At 39.7% G+C, this 16,361-nt stretch overlaps 2 protein-coding genes and 1 pseudogene across 2 annotated transcripts; 1 reads left to right on the top strand and 2 right to left on the bottom strand.

Moving 5' to 3' along the window:
• On the bottom strand, positions 1-1,271 carry LOC122654934 (uncharacterized serine-rich protein C215.13-like). Its single transcript, XM_043849190.1, has one exon. The coding sequence runs from the start codon at positions 1,264-1,266 to the stop codon at positions 1-3; it is 1,266 nt and encodes a 421-aa protein (XP_043705125.1). The 5' UTR covers positions 1,267-1,271.
• A 1,518-nt stretch (positions 1,272-2,789) lies between these two features.
• LOC122653732 (iron-sulfur assembly protein IscA-like 1, mitochondrial) lies at positions 2,790-10,504 on the bottom strand. Its single transcript, XM_043847671.1, has 3 exons — positions 10,259-10,504; positions 3,644-3,761; positions 2,790-3,274 (listed from the first exon to the last, which is right to left on the bottom strand). Exons 1-3 carry the CDS (start codon positions 10,446-10,448, stop codon positions 3,169-3,171), a joined length of 414 nt encoding a protein of 137 aa, XP_043703606.1. The 5' UTR covers positions 10,449-10,504; the 3' UTR covers positions 2,790-3,168.
• Positions 10,505-13,244: 2,740 nt separating this feature from the next.
• Positions 13,245-14,981, top strand: LOC122653838 (annotated as a pseudogene).
• Positions 14,982-16,361: the final 1,380 nt, after the last annotated feature.

Raw genomic sequence — 16,361 nt, forward strand, 5'->3', positions numbered from 1 at the left:
TTAGACCCGTACAGTCAACAGTGAAGGAATGGCGGCAAGGTTTGGAGTGGTTTCACTGGTGGCGCCGCTGGTGGTGGTGGTTGTGGAATCTTTGCTCGGCGTAACCTGCACGTCTCTTCTACTACCGTCTTTGTCGTCGGCTTTAGTAGAAGAAGAAGGTCTGGTGAAAGCTCTCATGGGGCTGGCAAAAGCCCAACCCCAGCTCTTATTTCGACTGTGAGGTGTCGCTGCTGCTACTACCACTGCTGCCGATGAAGATTGCTGCCAATAAGAAGTTGAGAATCCTCCGAAGATACCACCGCATTTGACTCTCTCCTTAATACGCTGAGCTTCGTCGGCAGCATTCGCAGCTGGTGTGCTTCGATGATGATGAAGGACGCTTTTGGGTTTGGTTTCCCTCTGCGATTCCACCCTCCTCAGAGTACAGTCACCGAATCCAGTCGAGATTCTCTCCAGGAAGTCACCGGAGAAGCTCCTGCTACCACACCCCACGGATCTAGATCTGGCAACCTTGCGGCCAAACGATGAAGACGAGGTGTGGCTGCTGTTAGGGCTCTCGTCATCGTCCACATATTCCCCTCTCATCGTCGACGAAGACTCCACCCCCTTGTCCCTTCCTGCTGGTGCTGCTACTGCTACTGCCGATGTTGCTGATTGGGTGGTAGTGGTGGTGGTGGATTCACCATCTCTGTTGCTTCGTCTTCTGGTGGACAGGTTAAAGAAGGACCAGAATTTTTTCTTCCTTGGACTGTATTCGTTGGCATCAAAGTACTGCCGCCTCGTAACAGAGGATGATTTGCTTCTTTCGAGTACCAGATTTGCATCAGAGCTAGCCATCACAACCTTCTTGGCTTTATCATTCTGGTGTGGGAGAAAAGGAGTCATCCTTGCTCGCCTCAAATGATGAGAACCAGAGTAATCATTATTGTTGTTGTTGGTGTTGATGTTGATGCTGTTGATGGTAGTGGTGGTAGTGAAAGATGATGAATGAGGAACTAAGAAGGAGACAGAAGAGGAACTACCGAGACCACCACCACCCTCAGACCTGTACGAAGGCGACGAAGAAGAAGAGGAAGGGAAGGAAGGGATGGATTTAGAAGAGGAGATAAGCTTACCAAGTTTTTCTTGCAGACAAAAGGCACAGATCCCACCAGGGTTGTTTCTGTAGGGATGGTCGTTGCATCGCATCCCTTCTCCCATATCATCTCCTACCCCACCGCCATCGCCACCTGCTGCTCCCTTCTCCACCACCATCATCATCATCATTACATTCCACTACTACTACTATTATTCTACTTCCCACTTCTCTCTGGTTTTTACTTTTCTTCTTCTGCTCCTATTCGAGGAGTTGCGAACAGTAGAGAGAAAAGAAATGGAAAACGGAAGAGAGAACACAAGAAGGTCACTGAGACCCCTACTTGAAGCACAGTTAAGTGATGACATGTGGATTTTTGTTTCCATAAATGACTCTTCCATGTGAGTGATTCCAAGTGTATTTATATAAACTAAAGACAAATATCATCATCTATCAACATCTATCACGTGGGAAACACTTAAATATTCATATATTACCCTGTCCGATTGGATTAATTAAATTCAAAATTTTGAAATCTTTCAGCTAATCATCCTGTATTATAATCAAATTAGTTGCAGAGATTGTGGTCACCATGAAATATTATGCCAGATTCAAAGCCATGAACGGCTCCAGTCACATGGAGTTTCGAATTTTTTCCATTTAAAAAGACACTTCGAAAGTATGATTAAGAAGAGAATCAAAGCAAAGCAAAACCCTCGGCATCTTCTAGAACCTATGAGCTTCCGCCTGGTTGCTAGCAAGAGGCACAGGAGCCCCAAAGGACCAACCAGAAAGGGACATAAACCCTTAATCACCATTAAAATTTAAATCAAAGGGAGAAAATGAGGGATTAAGGGGCTGTTGGGGGGGGGGGGGGAATGGGGCTCCTCAATGGCATGGCAGGGTAAAAAAGTAATCTTACATCATACAAGGATATTTTGGGGATTAAAGGAGTTGGGGCCTGGGTTTGTTTGTAACATATTATAAACTGTAGGAGAGGTTTGTGTAATTATTGAAAACATAGGGGAAGGGGTGTAATTTTCCCAAAAACAAATGAAGTATACAAATTTCAAACCACCACGAAGAATCTGTATGAACTTTGTCTCTAGCTTCCCTTGATTGAAAATGGAAACTTCCATGATCATATCAACAGAGGCACACTGCCTCCAAAGGTTCCCAAATAGCTGAAAAGAATCTGTTAAGCTCGTCTTTATTTGGCTTTGGAAACCCTATCACATAGACATGGAAACTAGCACTTAACCCTCGACTGAGATTCGTAGCATGAAAAGTTGAAAGGTAGAAGACGAAAGCTTGAACTGCAAACCAGTAGACACCTAATACCACTCTCAGAAGCTTGAGAAACCATCACATTAAAGCTACACCGCACCAAATGAAGCAACCAGGACGACGTGAACAATTATCTATCTCGATTAGTTGAGGACCACATGACAGACCACCATGTTCCTCCATTTTTATTGATGATCCACCTGAGCCGTCATCCACAGGCAGCTATGGAGAAGGGAGATTGCCAGAAGAGAAACAATCCATGGAGAAACCAATCAAACAGGAGAAACATTCAAAAGGCCAAAGGACAGAAAGTAGAGACACAAAAGTAAGACGAGACCGCCGAAGTTTGATTGCATGCTACTTAAGGAGACATGCACTAGCTTATTCGGCTCATAGGAGATTAGAACAAAAAAGAATCCAGTTTTGGACTGCAAGCTTTGGCCAGTCATTTTACTATTCCACATCCATCTCTGCAACCATCATTTAGGTTCCTAGTATCTTTCCAATTCTATTAATCATACAGATTTGTAAAATAATTGTACATGTTAGAAAGAGGAAGATAAAGGCATAAAAAAACACAACTACTCGACTCAGTACAGCTTTTTGATATGTTATAAGGACATTTTTCTTTTTGTTAACCAATGAGAAGAATAAAGAATTATTGTAGAACTCAGCTTTAGTAGGTGCACAAAAACCAATCACAATGATGCTTCAGCTCATGATCCTTTTGGCCCTCCCATAGAGTTCTTACTAGATGAACCAATGGTGCTCAAAACTTAATCAGAGCTTCATAACTTAAACTGCCATTAAACACCACCCCTCTTGGTAGCTTCAGTACTGTTAGTAGTCATAAAGGATTCTCCACACCCACATTGCCCTTTAGAGTTCGGATTGATAAATATAAACTCAGACCTGTGACCAAAAAAAAAATTTTAAAATGGAAAATTTTGGGAGGAGTCCATGGAATTATAAAAGTATACACAGGCAAAATAAAAAAAGGGTGTACCCAGTGCACAAGGCTCCCACCACTGCGGGGTCTGGGGTCATAATGTACGCAGCCTTACCCCTGCTTTCGCAGAGAGGCTGTTTCCAGACTCGAACCTGTGACCACTTGGTCACAATGGAGCAACCTTTACCGTTGCACCAAGGCCCGCCCTCTGCGAAATAGCATCCTCTAAATGGGCATATGTAACTGTCTACTGTTTATTGTAAAGGTGATGTATTAAAATCATTGCAGAAGAAAAAGTCTATTGGCTGATAAAAAAGTAATGGACTGCTTACTTGATTTTGTCATCTACAAAATCCATTTTGGTCCCAATGACATGCATGAGTGCCTTTGGATCAATCAATATCTTGACTCCTTTCTCCTCAACCAATTCATCGAACTTCCCTTTTTCATCTGCATAATTGAAGGTATTGAGATATTAACAATCAGATATATGACAGGCCTTGCTCACAAACTATTGTAGCCTTTCTATTCCCTGATTGACATTCATACAGCCAAACCAGCAGCATCAGTTGGATCACCTAGAGGGAAACTAGTAAAAGGACTACTGCAAAAATCAGCAGTATGAATCTGGAAGTCCATTGCTCTCTTCTACTTATTTTAACTTCCAATAACATTCTATAATTGTATCAACTGTAGCATAATTAAGGTTGAATTGCTCTCCATACTGCATTTATTTACATTTAATACTTATATGCACAGTCAGCTCTGCTAGACAACTTTTTCGTTATTCGGAACTATATTAGATCAAAGGGTAAGGTGGCAAAATATCAATCCTTTTTGGTCAAATTTGGCATTACTGAGAAGACAGACTAGATTACTGCTTCTTACAGGGAGGAATGTTAGGTTTTACGTAATAGACCTAATCATCCAAACAATGCCAATTCTGCCTTCAGTATAGATATAACTTTTTGTCTCGGCATTCATTGATAGAAATAATTTAAAGGAACTGGAAGCACACCAAAATATAGAACCCATTATTGAAGGAGTAAATATAATCTCAAAACTTCAAGACATCAAAATCTGGGGGAGAGAGAAAAACTGTTCCAAATACCCAGAGACCCTGCATCATGTACCACTTAGATTGGAACCAGCTTATGAAATTACGAGTAATAAAGAAAACATTATCAAAAACAAATTTCCTAAATTTCCTTTGGAATAATTACAACAATATGATAAAGACAGCCACATAAGTGAATCCCCCCCCCCCTTCTTTCGTGTCTAAGAAATGAGGATGAATCCATAGGCAGGAGGCAATGGGGCCAGTTGTTCTCACTGAAAAACAAAAATTTCATTAAGGAAGGTATAGCATGTAGTTAAGGATAAGGTGAACAAAATGAATCGCCACCACTATCCCCACGATGTTGACAATATTAAAGAATGCCCCCCCCCCCCTTAACATGTTGTTCAAAGTAGTTCAACAACAACTACAACAAACAACTCAGCCTTATCCCAACTAAATGGGGTCGGCTACATGGATCCTTGCCCTCCAGTCAGCTCTATTCAAGGTCATACTTGATACAAGGCCTAAACTATGCACGTCTTTCCTCACCACTTCTCGTAAGGTCATTTTAGGTCTGCCCCTGACTCTTTTAGTTCTTTCAATTTGAATCAAATCACTCCTCCGTACTAGGGCATCCAAAGGCCTCAGTTGAACGTGGCCATCTCAGGTGACTTTCTTCATAGCTTATCATGTATTGGAGCTACTCCCAAATCTGCTCTAATATGATCATTCCTTATTTTATCCTTCTTAGTATAAAGTAAGGAATGATCATATTAGAGCTGATTTGGGAGTAACTCTGATACATGATAAGCTACGAGAAAGTCGTTTGAGGTGGCATGGCCATGTTATTCGAAGTAGTTCATACAATATAATATTTATGAGGTCAATATGATTTAAGTGGCCTTACAAACAATGAATATATATATATATATATATAAGCATATCTGGTTGCCCCAAAACACTCCCATGTGGCATGTCAGATACGGGCCATATTTTTTGGACAGGTAAGACCCCTGGGTCTCCTACTCACATGTCAAGTTTCAGCCCAAATGTAGTTTTCCAAGTGGCAAAGTAGAGCTTTGAAAATCCAGGACTATGGGAGATTGCACAGTAGTGATCAGAGTACCATAGGCATGCTATGGGAGATTGCACAGTAGTGATCAGAGTACCATAGGCATGCCTTGACATACATGGTGAACTATTAACAATTTGCTGATGTTCACATGGAAATTAATAAAATCAAGAACAGGGTCACAAACTAGGCACTGGTGGAAAAATCCTTAAAAAATATTCCAGCTGGTCAGGTATTTAGAGACTGGAGGCCCTTTATCTTTTCAGGAAAGATGGCGTCCACGTCAGTACTTATGTAGCAACTGTCCCTGGAAGGTTAGAAAAATTGTATCTGGATGGATTTGTCTTTTCCTCAGTAGCATCAGGAATTTGAAACTCAAATTGGTTGTTTGGTCATAGTTTCATTAGGATATTAGAGTTATGATTTTCCTAGTCAATTTAGATTTCAGCTATGCTCTTTTCACTCTATGATTAATAAGTAGTTTTTGAGTTGTACTAGGATGAGGCAAGTTCTAGACAGTGGGATTGAGATTTTAGAGTTCTATATGAGTTCATATATACATGCCCTCTGGCAAATAGAATAAAAGTTGAGTTTTTTTTTAGTGGTTTGTGGCTATTATGAAAATTTCAGTTGTGTCTTCAGGTATCCTCCTGATCTCCTCTATTCTCTACCAAATTCTTCTTAGCCTTTCCTATATTCTCATGTTCTTCTTCTGTGCAACTTCCTGTTAAATTTCCACTGCTAACCTGTTTCTTTTTCTTCCTTTCACTCTCACTCATACTCTGCTTTCTGGTTTCTATTCCCTGTTTTTGCAACTATCATTCCTCCTATCTTTCTTTTAGCCTTTAATCCATAGTCAGTTCGGTGATTTAGCACCTTTCTTTTCAGTCTTAATTTCCCTTTTGTTATTTTATCTCTTCCAAATATCTCTGTTCTGAAATACTTGACCACAACTCAATCTGGACCAGTAGGCTGCACATGCAGGCTCGAGAAATCAGAAAAACCAGAAACGGTTGGTAAAGTTCACCATGTTGTTGTCTCCACCAGAATTTTAGCCCAATCTGCATTAGTGGTTGCAAGGTATAGAAATTTCTCTGTGTAGCCCTAATTGTGATTTCTAAAATTTCCAGAATTCAATGCTACTTTCCATTGCCTAATTAACCAGGGCCCTAGCAACTTTACTTGGGCCAAATACCCGCAGATTATTTTGAGTCTTTTGTTCCCTCCCTGCATCAGGGGCTCTGTCCAAATGAACAGAACTATGCTCTGTTTCTGTCGCCAGTACTTCAAGGGAGGCTCTGCCCAAACGAACAGAACCATGCTCTGTTCCCATAACTTAATGAAATTGTTGATAGATATTTTATTTGGTAATTATGACATGAAAAGGTTTAGTTATTGCTTGCTTAGAATAAAGTACTAGCTCTACTTGTATTAGCTGATTTGTTATTTACTTATTAAGTACTTATTGTTATTGACTCGATCCTGGTTTGATAATTGGTTAGGTTTCAATCTTTTTTTTTTCAAGAATAACTGGATTTATTAAGGAGCATACAGCTCAACTCAGCCTTATCCCAACTAAATCAGTTAGTTACATGGATCCTTTTTATCCAATCAGCTCTATTCAAAGCCATATTTGTTACCACTCCTCGACTATGCATGTCTTTCCTCACCACTTCTCCTAGAGTCAATTTAGGCCTACCCCTGGCTCTCTTAGCTCTTTCAATAAAGGGTGTACCCAGTGCACGAGGCTTCCACCACTGCAGGGTCTGGGTACGGTCATAATGTACGCAGCCTTAACCCTGCTTTCGCAGGAGAGGCTGTTTCCAGAACAGCTCTTTAGCTCTTTTAGCTCTTTCAATCTGGAATCAAATCACCCCTCCGTACTGGAGCATTCAAAGGTCACCGTTGCACATGTCCATGCCACCTCAAACGACTTTCGCACAAATTATCATGCATCAAAGCTACTGCTAAATTAGCTATAATTTGTTTACTCCTCCTTTTAGTTTTTTTAGTTTTACCATTCATCCATCTCAGCATCCTCATTTCAACTCCACTAAGTTTGTCTATATGTATTTTCACTACCCAACATTCAGCTCCATAGCTCTTCACCTCTTTCAATCTGGAATCAAATCACCCCTCCCTACGGGAACATTCAAAGGCCACCGTTGCACATGTCCATGCCACCTCAAACGATTTTCGCACAACTTATCATGCATCAGAGCTACTCCTAAATTAGCTGTAATTTGTTTACTCCTTTTACCTTTTTTTAGTTTTACCATTCAACCATCTCAGCATCCTCATTTCAGCTACACTAAGTTTGTTTATATGTTTTTTCACTACCCAACATTCAACTCTATACATCATTGTTGGTCATATAACTGTCCTATAAAATTCTCTTTAGTTTTAAAGGAATACGTCATCACATAACACTCTGGACGCACCCCTCCACTTCATCCACTCTATTCTAATTCTTTGTGCAACATCATCCTCTATATCTCCTTCTTTATTTATGATTGAACCTAGGTCCCTAAAATTTTCACTTTGTGGCATCTCCGTGGCATCAATTTTCACCACCTCCTGTTCAGTCCTATTGTTACTAAAGTTGCACACTATATACTCTGTTTTAGTTCTACTCATCATAAAATCTTTTGATTCCAAGGTTGATTTCCATAATTCTAACTTTGCATTATCCCTACGTTTGCTTCGTCCACCGAAACAATATCATCAGCAAAAAGCATACAACAAGGGACTTGATCTTGAATGTCTCTAGTGAGCTCATCTATGATTAGCGCAAACAAATATAGGCTTAAAGCTGATCAATGACGTAATCCAATTGTAATTGGGAATCCACTACCCTGCCCCATACCCACAGTTCTTACACTAGTCACTACACCATTATACATATCTTTAACTATGTCCACATTTTTACTAGAAACACTTTTCTCTAATACATGCCAAATTAACCCTCTAGGGACTCTACTATCAGCTTTTTCTAAGTCGATAAAAACCTTATGGAGAGCTTTCTTACATTCTCTAAATCTTTCCATTAGTCTCCTAAGCAAATAAATAGCTTATGTGGTTGTTCTTGGCATAAAAACAAATTAGTTATCCGAAATATTAGTTTCTTGTCTCAAGCAGGTTTTCAATTACTCCCTCCCATAATTTCATAGTATGACTCATAAGTTTCATTCCTCTTTAGTAATTACAGGATAGCTTTGAATATCATCTTTATTTTTATAAATCAGAACTACAATGCTTCTCCTCCATTCATCTAGCATTTTTTCTTGTGCTTGTAATCTTATTAAACAACTTAGTCAGCTAAGTTATTCCACAAATTCATAAGGTCTTCCACACCTCTATTTGAATACCATTTGGACCTATTGATTTACCTATTCTCATGTTCTTTAAAGCTTCCTTTACTTTAAAGTTTAGACACCCTAATTTTTCGTATATATCTAAGATTTGTGGTTTCCTGATGGTTATTACAACCTTATAAAGCATTATTACTTGCAATGTTTTCATTTAGTAAGTTGTAGAAATAGTATTTCCATCTCTCTTTAATATCCTCATCACTTATTAATACTTTATCATCTTCACTTTTAATGCACCTAATATGCTTGAAATCTCTACTCTTCATTTCCCTCGTTTTAGCTAGTTTATAGATATCTTTTTCCCCTTCCTTTGAGCTCAAATTGTATAGAGATCCTCATGTTTCTTAGTCCTTGCTTCCCCTACTATCTTTTTAGCTTCATTTATAGCAAATTTATATCTTTTTAAATCCTTCTCATCCTTAGTCCAATGCCAAGTTTAAAACTAGATTTCTTACCCTTAATGGCTGCTTGAACTTCATCATCCCAGCACCAAGTTTCCCTAAATGAATGTCATTTTCCTTTAGATTCTCTAGAACTTCTTTAGTTATATTCTTAAAATAAGTAGTCATCTCGTTCCATATCATATTAGTGTCTCCATCAAAGTTTGACCTTCCCTGTTTTACTAATTTATCAGTAAATGACTACAGGTTTTCTCCTTTAAGTTCCACCATCTTATCCCATGGCAAATAATCTCACATTTCTTACGATTCAGCATTTTAAAACACATATGTATGACCATTAATCTATGTTGTGTAGTTAGGTTCTCCCTTGGTATAACCTTACATTCTTTAGTTGGGATAAGGATTTGTTGAGTTGAGTTGAATATTTTAAGTACTTAAAGCAATCACAACTATTATCAAGATTTCCAACCTACAGTGAATGAAATGACTTCATTTTGGCCTAGTGTGAGTGTTTGTGCATTAAGTACTGGCCCCAAACGAAGTTATCCCAAATTATGATACAGGAAGAAATGATTCTTTTTTTGCCCAATTTAATTAACATCTTGGTCATGATCCCATTTAGATGATAATGAACTATGTGCTTAAAATTAAAAAATTCAAAACATTTGAAAAAAAAAAAACATTTCATTCCACGACATTAACATATATGCAGCCCGGGAAACCACATGTGCCCTAACTTTGAATCTGAACCCAAAAACTATCCCACCTATAAGAACTAGACAATCAATTCAAAATAAAGCTAACAACCCAAGAACCAGGAATCTAAAGGTAACAAAAGAACCCTAAACACTCTCGTACAACAAAGAAAAACAATTTGAAGTCGACATATTCAAACAAATACCGGAAATAAATTAAGATAAACTCGGTGCATCCATCTGGCTGGCTTGATGGGAATGAAACATTTGATGCCAAAAAATTGAAAATCCCAAAATTAAACAGAACTTATGTCTGTGATCGTGATATTGATTGAGAGAGATTGGAACCTGCATAATTGAGGGTGTAGGATAAGCCGTTGCAACCACGAGCCTTGACACCAAGCTTGAGGAATGGGCGCTGACGCTGTTGTAGCAGCTGGCGTAATCTAGAGGCTGCGGTGTCCGTTAGGGTGAGGGCTTGTCGTCGTATGGCTGGGCCGACCTTCGCTGCTACCTCTGCGAGGATAGAAGAAGCCATCTCCTTTCGGATTTCTCTCTCTCTCTCTCTCTTTCTCTCTCTCTGGGACCTTCGCTGCTCCACGCACGTTTGGTTGTTTTAGGAAATTCTAACTGACTTAAGAAAAAAGTAAACGCTTAACCGTTAACCGGTTGAAGCTACTGGAAAGTCTCCAGAACGTACGAAAATGGTAAAATTACACGATTACCTATTTCTAGGTTTTCCTTACAGAACTATCCCATTCCATGTTTTTTAAGAGGAATGAAGAAATGAGATAAAAAAAAAGTGATAAATGAAAAATGAAAAATGAAAATAAAAGGAAAGAGGACAGCACACAGTACAATCTCAGTTACATGGGGTGGATGTCGTGGATGCATTCCCTCCAATAGGTTCTCAATTAACAACAAAAAATAGTAGTGTAAGCCACATTCCCATGAGTTTATCTTTATCGTCTTCAAAAAAGGGGGCAGAGGTGCCTTTTCATATAGGAAGGAGAGAAATAAAGTCATAGGAGTGCTGACATATGCCACTCTCCCGAATAGAGTTCTTTTTTTCTAACAAAAATATACAAAATCAGGTTTTGGTTTACAAAACTACACAAAACAATGTTTCTCCTTACCTCACTTTCATCTTCCTCCCCTCTCCCATTCACCACCTACACAGTTTCCCTTCCCTATACTCCCTCACCTCGTCTACCACCACCATTGACAATGGAGGTGAGCCATTGTTGTAGTATATTGTTGTGAAGTTTCATCACATTGGCCGTAGTCATACTTCGTGTGGTCATGGTCCACAACCATCACCATACCCTTTTGTATTCCATTCCATGATTCCGTAAGGGATGTTTGGCTGGCTCTGTGTTGGTCGCGTCATAGCCACAGAAACAACGACTTCTTCATGGAGGTGGCATTGCTACAAAAAACACATTCCATTATGAAGGTTGATACTTGCATATCAATGGGGACCCCGGTGTGATCTCAAATGCTCCCGTGAGGAGGGAGAGATGCGGAAAATCTCAGTAACTCCTGCGTGGAGGGGGAGATTGTTGAGATTCCATGCAAAAGGTGGAAAAAATAGTTTCATATCAAATATAAATGTGAATATGGAGAATTTATAGGTACTTAGACACCCTCTCCTTAACAGCTAGCTTCTGATGATGAATTTTATCCAAATTCATAACACAAACTTCTATTCAAGAGTCCCTTTGATCTCTCCCCTGCACAGGATTCTATCCCTCGGCAACAATAGCGTAAGAGATCTATTTAACCCAACCCATGAGTGACTGAAACTTTGCTCACTTGGTATTCGAACATGGGAGTCTTTGTCCAGTTATCCATCTTTAATTCCTGATAAAGTGACAATTATGCTATATAACGTTTAATATTTCCCAGTTATCTATCCTTCCTTCATTCTTCTTCTTAATTTCCTAATTAAGCTTTAAATTGATTTAACACTACAGCAACCCCACATTTATTCCATGAGGTTATAAGACCTAAATGTTAATTATAATACCTAGCTAGTAAGTCACGTAAACTTGCTCTTTATAATTTCTCAATGGAATGGATCCCACCAATATAAATTATAAGGCCCAACTCTCTAAAGGAAGGATGGTCTGTCTCCGTCGAAGTGCTGTGGTCTTTGTTTGGGGAGGGGGTAAAACAGTAAAACAGTATTTGAAACTCTTTTTTTTTATGTGCAGTGTAATATTTGCTTCTATATGAGGTATTTTCTAAACTACCTTTTGAGATTCTATTTCTTTGGCTGCGAGCTTGGATAATAGAAAAGTTCTTACAACTTGGGTGACAATAAAATTTTACCAAGGGAGTATTGTGATTGAAGTTTTGGTGCAGATAATAAATTTCATGGACCGGGATCCTCCTCCACATGTTAGCCTCTCCAATGAGCTGTGAGATGCGTGTTAGAAAGGATATCTTTCCAAACGTTGTTGCTATCAAGCAACCATATCCATTCCTACCAAAAAAAAAAGCAACCATATCCATTAATAGGGTTTTAAAGAGGTATTTTAAAATTTCTTTTATTTTTATAAATTCATTTAATTTTCTTATCATAATCATTATGTCAAGAGAAAGAAAATAGTGTGCACTTAAGAACAAGGCTACCGGCCCTCAAACAGCACTTCGAGAAATTTAGAGAGAGAGAGCATGGTTTCAGTGAACTGTATTGGATTGAATATCGATCACCTGCAAAACTGATACAATACTTATATGGTATAGGCTGGCCGTATTGCACAAATTTGCCCCTGATTTTTCATAAAAATTGGATTTAAAAAAAAAAATCCGTTTCACCCCTTATCTATGAATTTTTATCCTCTCAATTTGCCTGCTCGTACTTGACGTCAAGTACATCTATCTAGAGGGAGGTGGACCCCACCCCGGGCAGCGTGTTCAGGTAGAGGGTAGGATAGTCATTTTTGCCCCTCTCTTAAATGTACTTGACGTCACGTACGAACAAGTAAATTGAGAGGATAAAGATCACTTAGCTATACCATTTCATCGATACAATATCAACACAATATTGAGATCAATGACTAGTGAAATCGATAGGTCACTTATAATTTGGCTCACAAGAACATACGGGTGGCGTGAATATACTTTGCCAACATCTGTCCTAACATTTACGTGCGTTCTATGGTCAACATCTGTCATATTTATAGCGTATAAATACTTGCAAAGGACCCTTGATAATGAAAGGAAGCCAGCAAAAGATATAAATCGACAGCCCCAACTTCTAATAGTACATAAATGGGCAACAAATACATTCAACTGGAAAAAAAATTACAAAACCAAAGTAGCAACCCTTGATGGCTCCATCACCCACCACTCTTTCCTTCTTCTTCTTCTTCTTCTTTCCATGGCAATTCATTTTTCTAAATTCCATAACCCAAGCAGCTCCAGGAGGTGAATGGAACCTCTTGAAGCCAAGCATTGGAATATCAGCTATGCACATGCAACTACTCAACAACGACCGTGTCATCATCTTCGACCGCACAGACTTCGGCCCTTCCAATATCAACTTGCCCAATGGCAAATGCCGTAACGACCCCAACGATCAAGCTCTCAAACATGATTGCACAGCTCACTCTGTTGAGTACGATGTCCTGACCAATTCTGTACGACCCCTCACAGTTCTGACCGATATATGGTGCTCATCTGGCGCTCTCTCCCTAGACGGCCACCTAATCCAAACCGGTGGATTCAACGACGGGGAACGTGCCATCAGAATTTTCCAACCTTGTAGTACATGTGATTGGAGTGAAATTCATCTTGGACTCAATGCACGCCGTTGGTACGCTACCAATCAAATATTACCGGATGGACGGATCATTGTGATTGGTGGTCGTCAGGAATTCAATTACGAGTTCTACCCAAAATCTTCCTCGACTAACGAGTTATTCTCTTTACCTTTTCTAGTACAAACCAATGACCTAGGCCAAGAAAATAATCTCTACCCGTTTGTTCATCTCAATGTTGATGGCAACTTATTCATCTTCGCCAATAATCGAGCAATTTTACTTGATTACACCAAAAATACTATTGTGAAAACTTTTCCGACGATGCCTGGTGGCTATCCTTGAAGCTATCCAAGCTCTGGTTCTTCAGTTCTACTCCCATTAAAGAACACAAAACAAGCTGAGGTACTCATTTGTGGTGGAGCTCCACGTGGGTCATACCTTGAAGCCAATTCAGGGAATTTCATGGGAGCTTTGAGTACATGTGGGAGGATCCGAATTACTGACCCAAACCCGACTTGGTACATGGAGATAATGCCCTTTCCAAGAGTGATGGGAGACATGACTTTACTCCCAAACGGTCATGTCTTGATCATCAATGGTGCAGCTAGGGGGACTGCCGGGTGGGAGCTTGGCCGAGATCCGGTATTCAAACCGGTGCTTTACCGACCCGATGCTCCACCGGGTTCTCGTTTTGAGGTACAAAACCCTTCTACCGTTCCATGTTTGTACCATTCCACTGCAATCTTACTACGTGATGGGCGAGTTCTAGTGGGAGGAAACAATCCTCATGTGGTTTATAAATTCATCGGAGTTTTATATCCGACGGATTTGACCTTAGAGGCATTTTCACCGGAATATATGTTTTCAAAGTTCCGGCCAAGGATCATTGCTCCGGCATCACAAACTCATATACAGTATGGACAAAGACTGGTAGTACGGTTCTCGATGGCCGGTGCAGTGACGACAAAGGCGGTGTGGGTAACTATGGTGGCTCCATCGTTTACTACACATGCATTCTCCATGAATCAAAGATTGTTGGTGTTGGGTGGTGGGAATGCGGCGGTGGTGACAAATTCAGTGTATGAAGTGGTTGTGATGGCTCCAACTTCTTTTGTTCTGGCACCTCCGGGATATTATCTTGTTTTCATGGTTCATCAAGATATACCAAGTGAGGGGATTTGGTTTCGGATCCAGTGATTTTGTATATTATCCTTCTTCATGTAATTTTTAATTCTTTGACGTAATTGTTTCATTTGAAGAGCCCGGATACGAGCCAACAACAAGAAGGCGGCTTAGATCCATGGAACTAATCAATAATTTGTACTTATGCTTCAGCTTTTATGAATAATATTTGTGAGACTATTGTGTGCAAATTCAAATGGCCGCTTATACATATAACTTTGATCCATATTTTCATGGGTAGTTTTTGTTGCTATTGCGATATTCCATGCAACTGCTCAGATGAAAGTTGAGTATCCATCAAGAATTCATTATAATAGGTTTCATATCTTTTCACTTCTTTGGTGATGGATGCCTTTATAGGAATTATATGTCAGAATATTGAGAGATCAAATCTAATTGTTATCTTTATGGTAGGAGAGCTTTCAAACTATTAATCTTGAACTGAATTTTTTAATTTTTTTTTTTCCTGAAACCCATAACAGAAATTTTTAAAAAGAAATGAAAAACTTGCACTTTCCTCCCCTAAAATAAGGCTTAATCACATATCCACTCACGAATTTTGGATATTTTTGCATACCACCCTTGCTTTCCAAAAATAATTAATAAGTACATTCTGTCTGTTAACTTATACGACTAAAAACATTAGAATATATCATATATTGACCAAATTGCCTTCCTTGCTAAATTAAACCTCTTCTTCCATTATTTCAATAGTAGGGCAAGAACAAAACGAAAGGAAAAGCATTAACAGCTACTACACCTTCGACGCGACCACCATTCTTGCTGTTGAACTGAAATTGACTATCTATGGCATCTGGCGACCTGAAAACATAATGACCAAGCTTGCCATCCCCATTAGCCACCGTACTCAAGTAGAACTGCTTATTAGACAAGGTAGCACCAACCACCAGGCAACACCACCACATTCTCTTCCACTCCATCAAGAGCCATCCCTAGATCCTTTATCACATACTCTACAAAACGCACCAGCCCGGAAATCCCTCTCAATAATCCTCTCCCAAACAGCTCCATCGCAAGCACAGGGTCACATGTTCATCTTGATTGTTGTCTTTTATGGATCAAGATCGTCTCCAGGGAGCCCAACGATCAGGGTGCTGCCAGGGGGCATCCATCGGCTGAGCTATGTCGCATATATCTCGGCACATGCCTAGGGATGTGTGCTGCACAGCCCAACGGCTGGCAGCACCCTGGGTGTGCTGGGCTCCCTGGAGACGAGCTAAATTCGTCTTTTATTGGTTGAATTGGTTGAACCGCCTGATCCACTTTGGTCCGTTACGGATCAGTGGGAATTGGGATGAGCCGATCTGATTCCCCGATTTTTAGATCTCGTTGATCAAAATACGTGGTCATTATTGTCTTTTAACTAAAAGACCGTATCCTGATTGGTAAATTGAGATCACACTTCCATTAAAAAAAAAAAAAAAAAAATTCAGATCACGCCGAATCTAGTCAAACCGTCAAAGTTGCTGTGGCGTCAA

This window comes from Telopea speciosissima, chromosome 3, assembly GCF_018873765.1.
Source record: "Telopea speciosissima isolate NSW1024214 ecotype Mountain lineage chromosome 3, Tspe_v1, whole genome shotgun sequence".
NCBI classification, from domain to species: Eukaryota; Viridiplantae; Streptophyta; class Magnoliopsida; order Proteales; family Proteaceae; genus Telopea; species Telopea speciosissima.

Bases quoted from the DNA above. Each gene is read 5' to 3' on its own strand.
- LOC122654934 (XM_043849190.1), bottom strand. From the start codon at position 1,266: ATGATGATGATGATGGTGGTGGAGAAGGGAGCAGCAGGTGGCGATGGC.
- LOC122653732 (XM_043847671.1), bottom strand. From the start codon at position 10,448: ATGGCTTCTTCTATCCTCGCAGAGGTAGCAGCGAAGGTCGGCCCAGCC. The intron at 3,762-10,258 runs GTTCCAATCTCT...TCAATTATGCAG, and splicing joins CTACACCCTCAATTATGCAG to ATGAAAAAGGGAAGTTCGAT. The intron at 3,275-3,643 runs GTAAGCAGTCCA...TTTTGGTCACAG, and splicing joins TTTGTAGATGACAAAATCAA to GTCTGAGTTTATATTTATCA.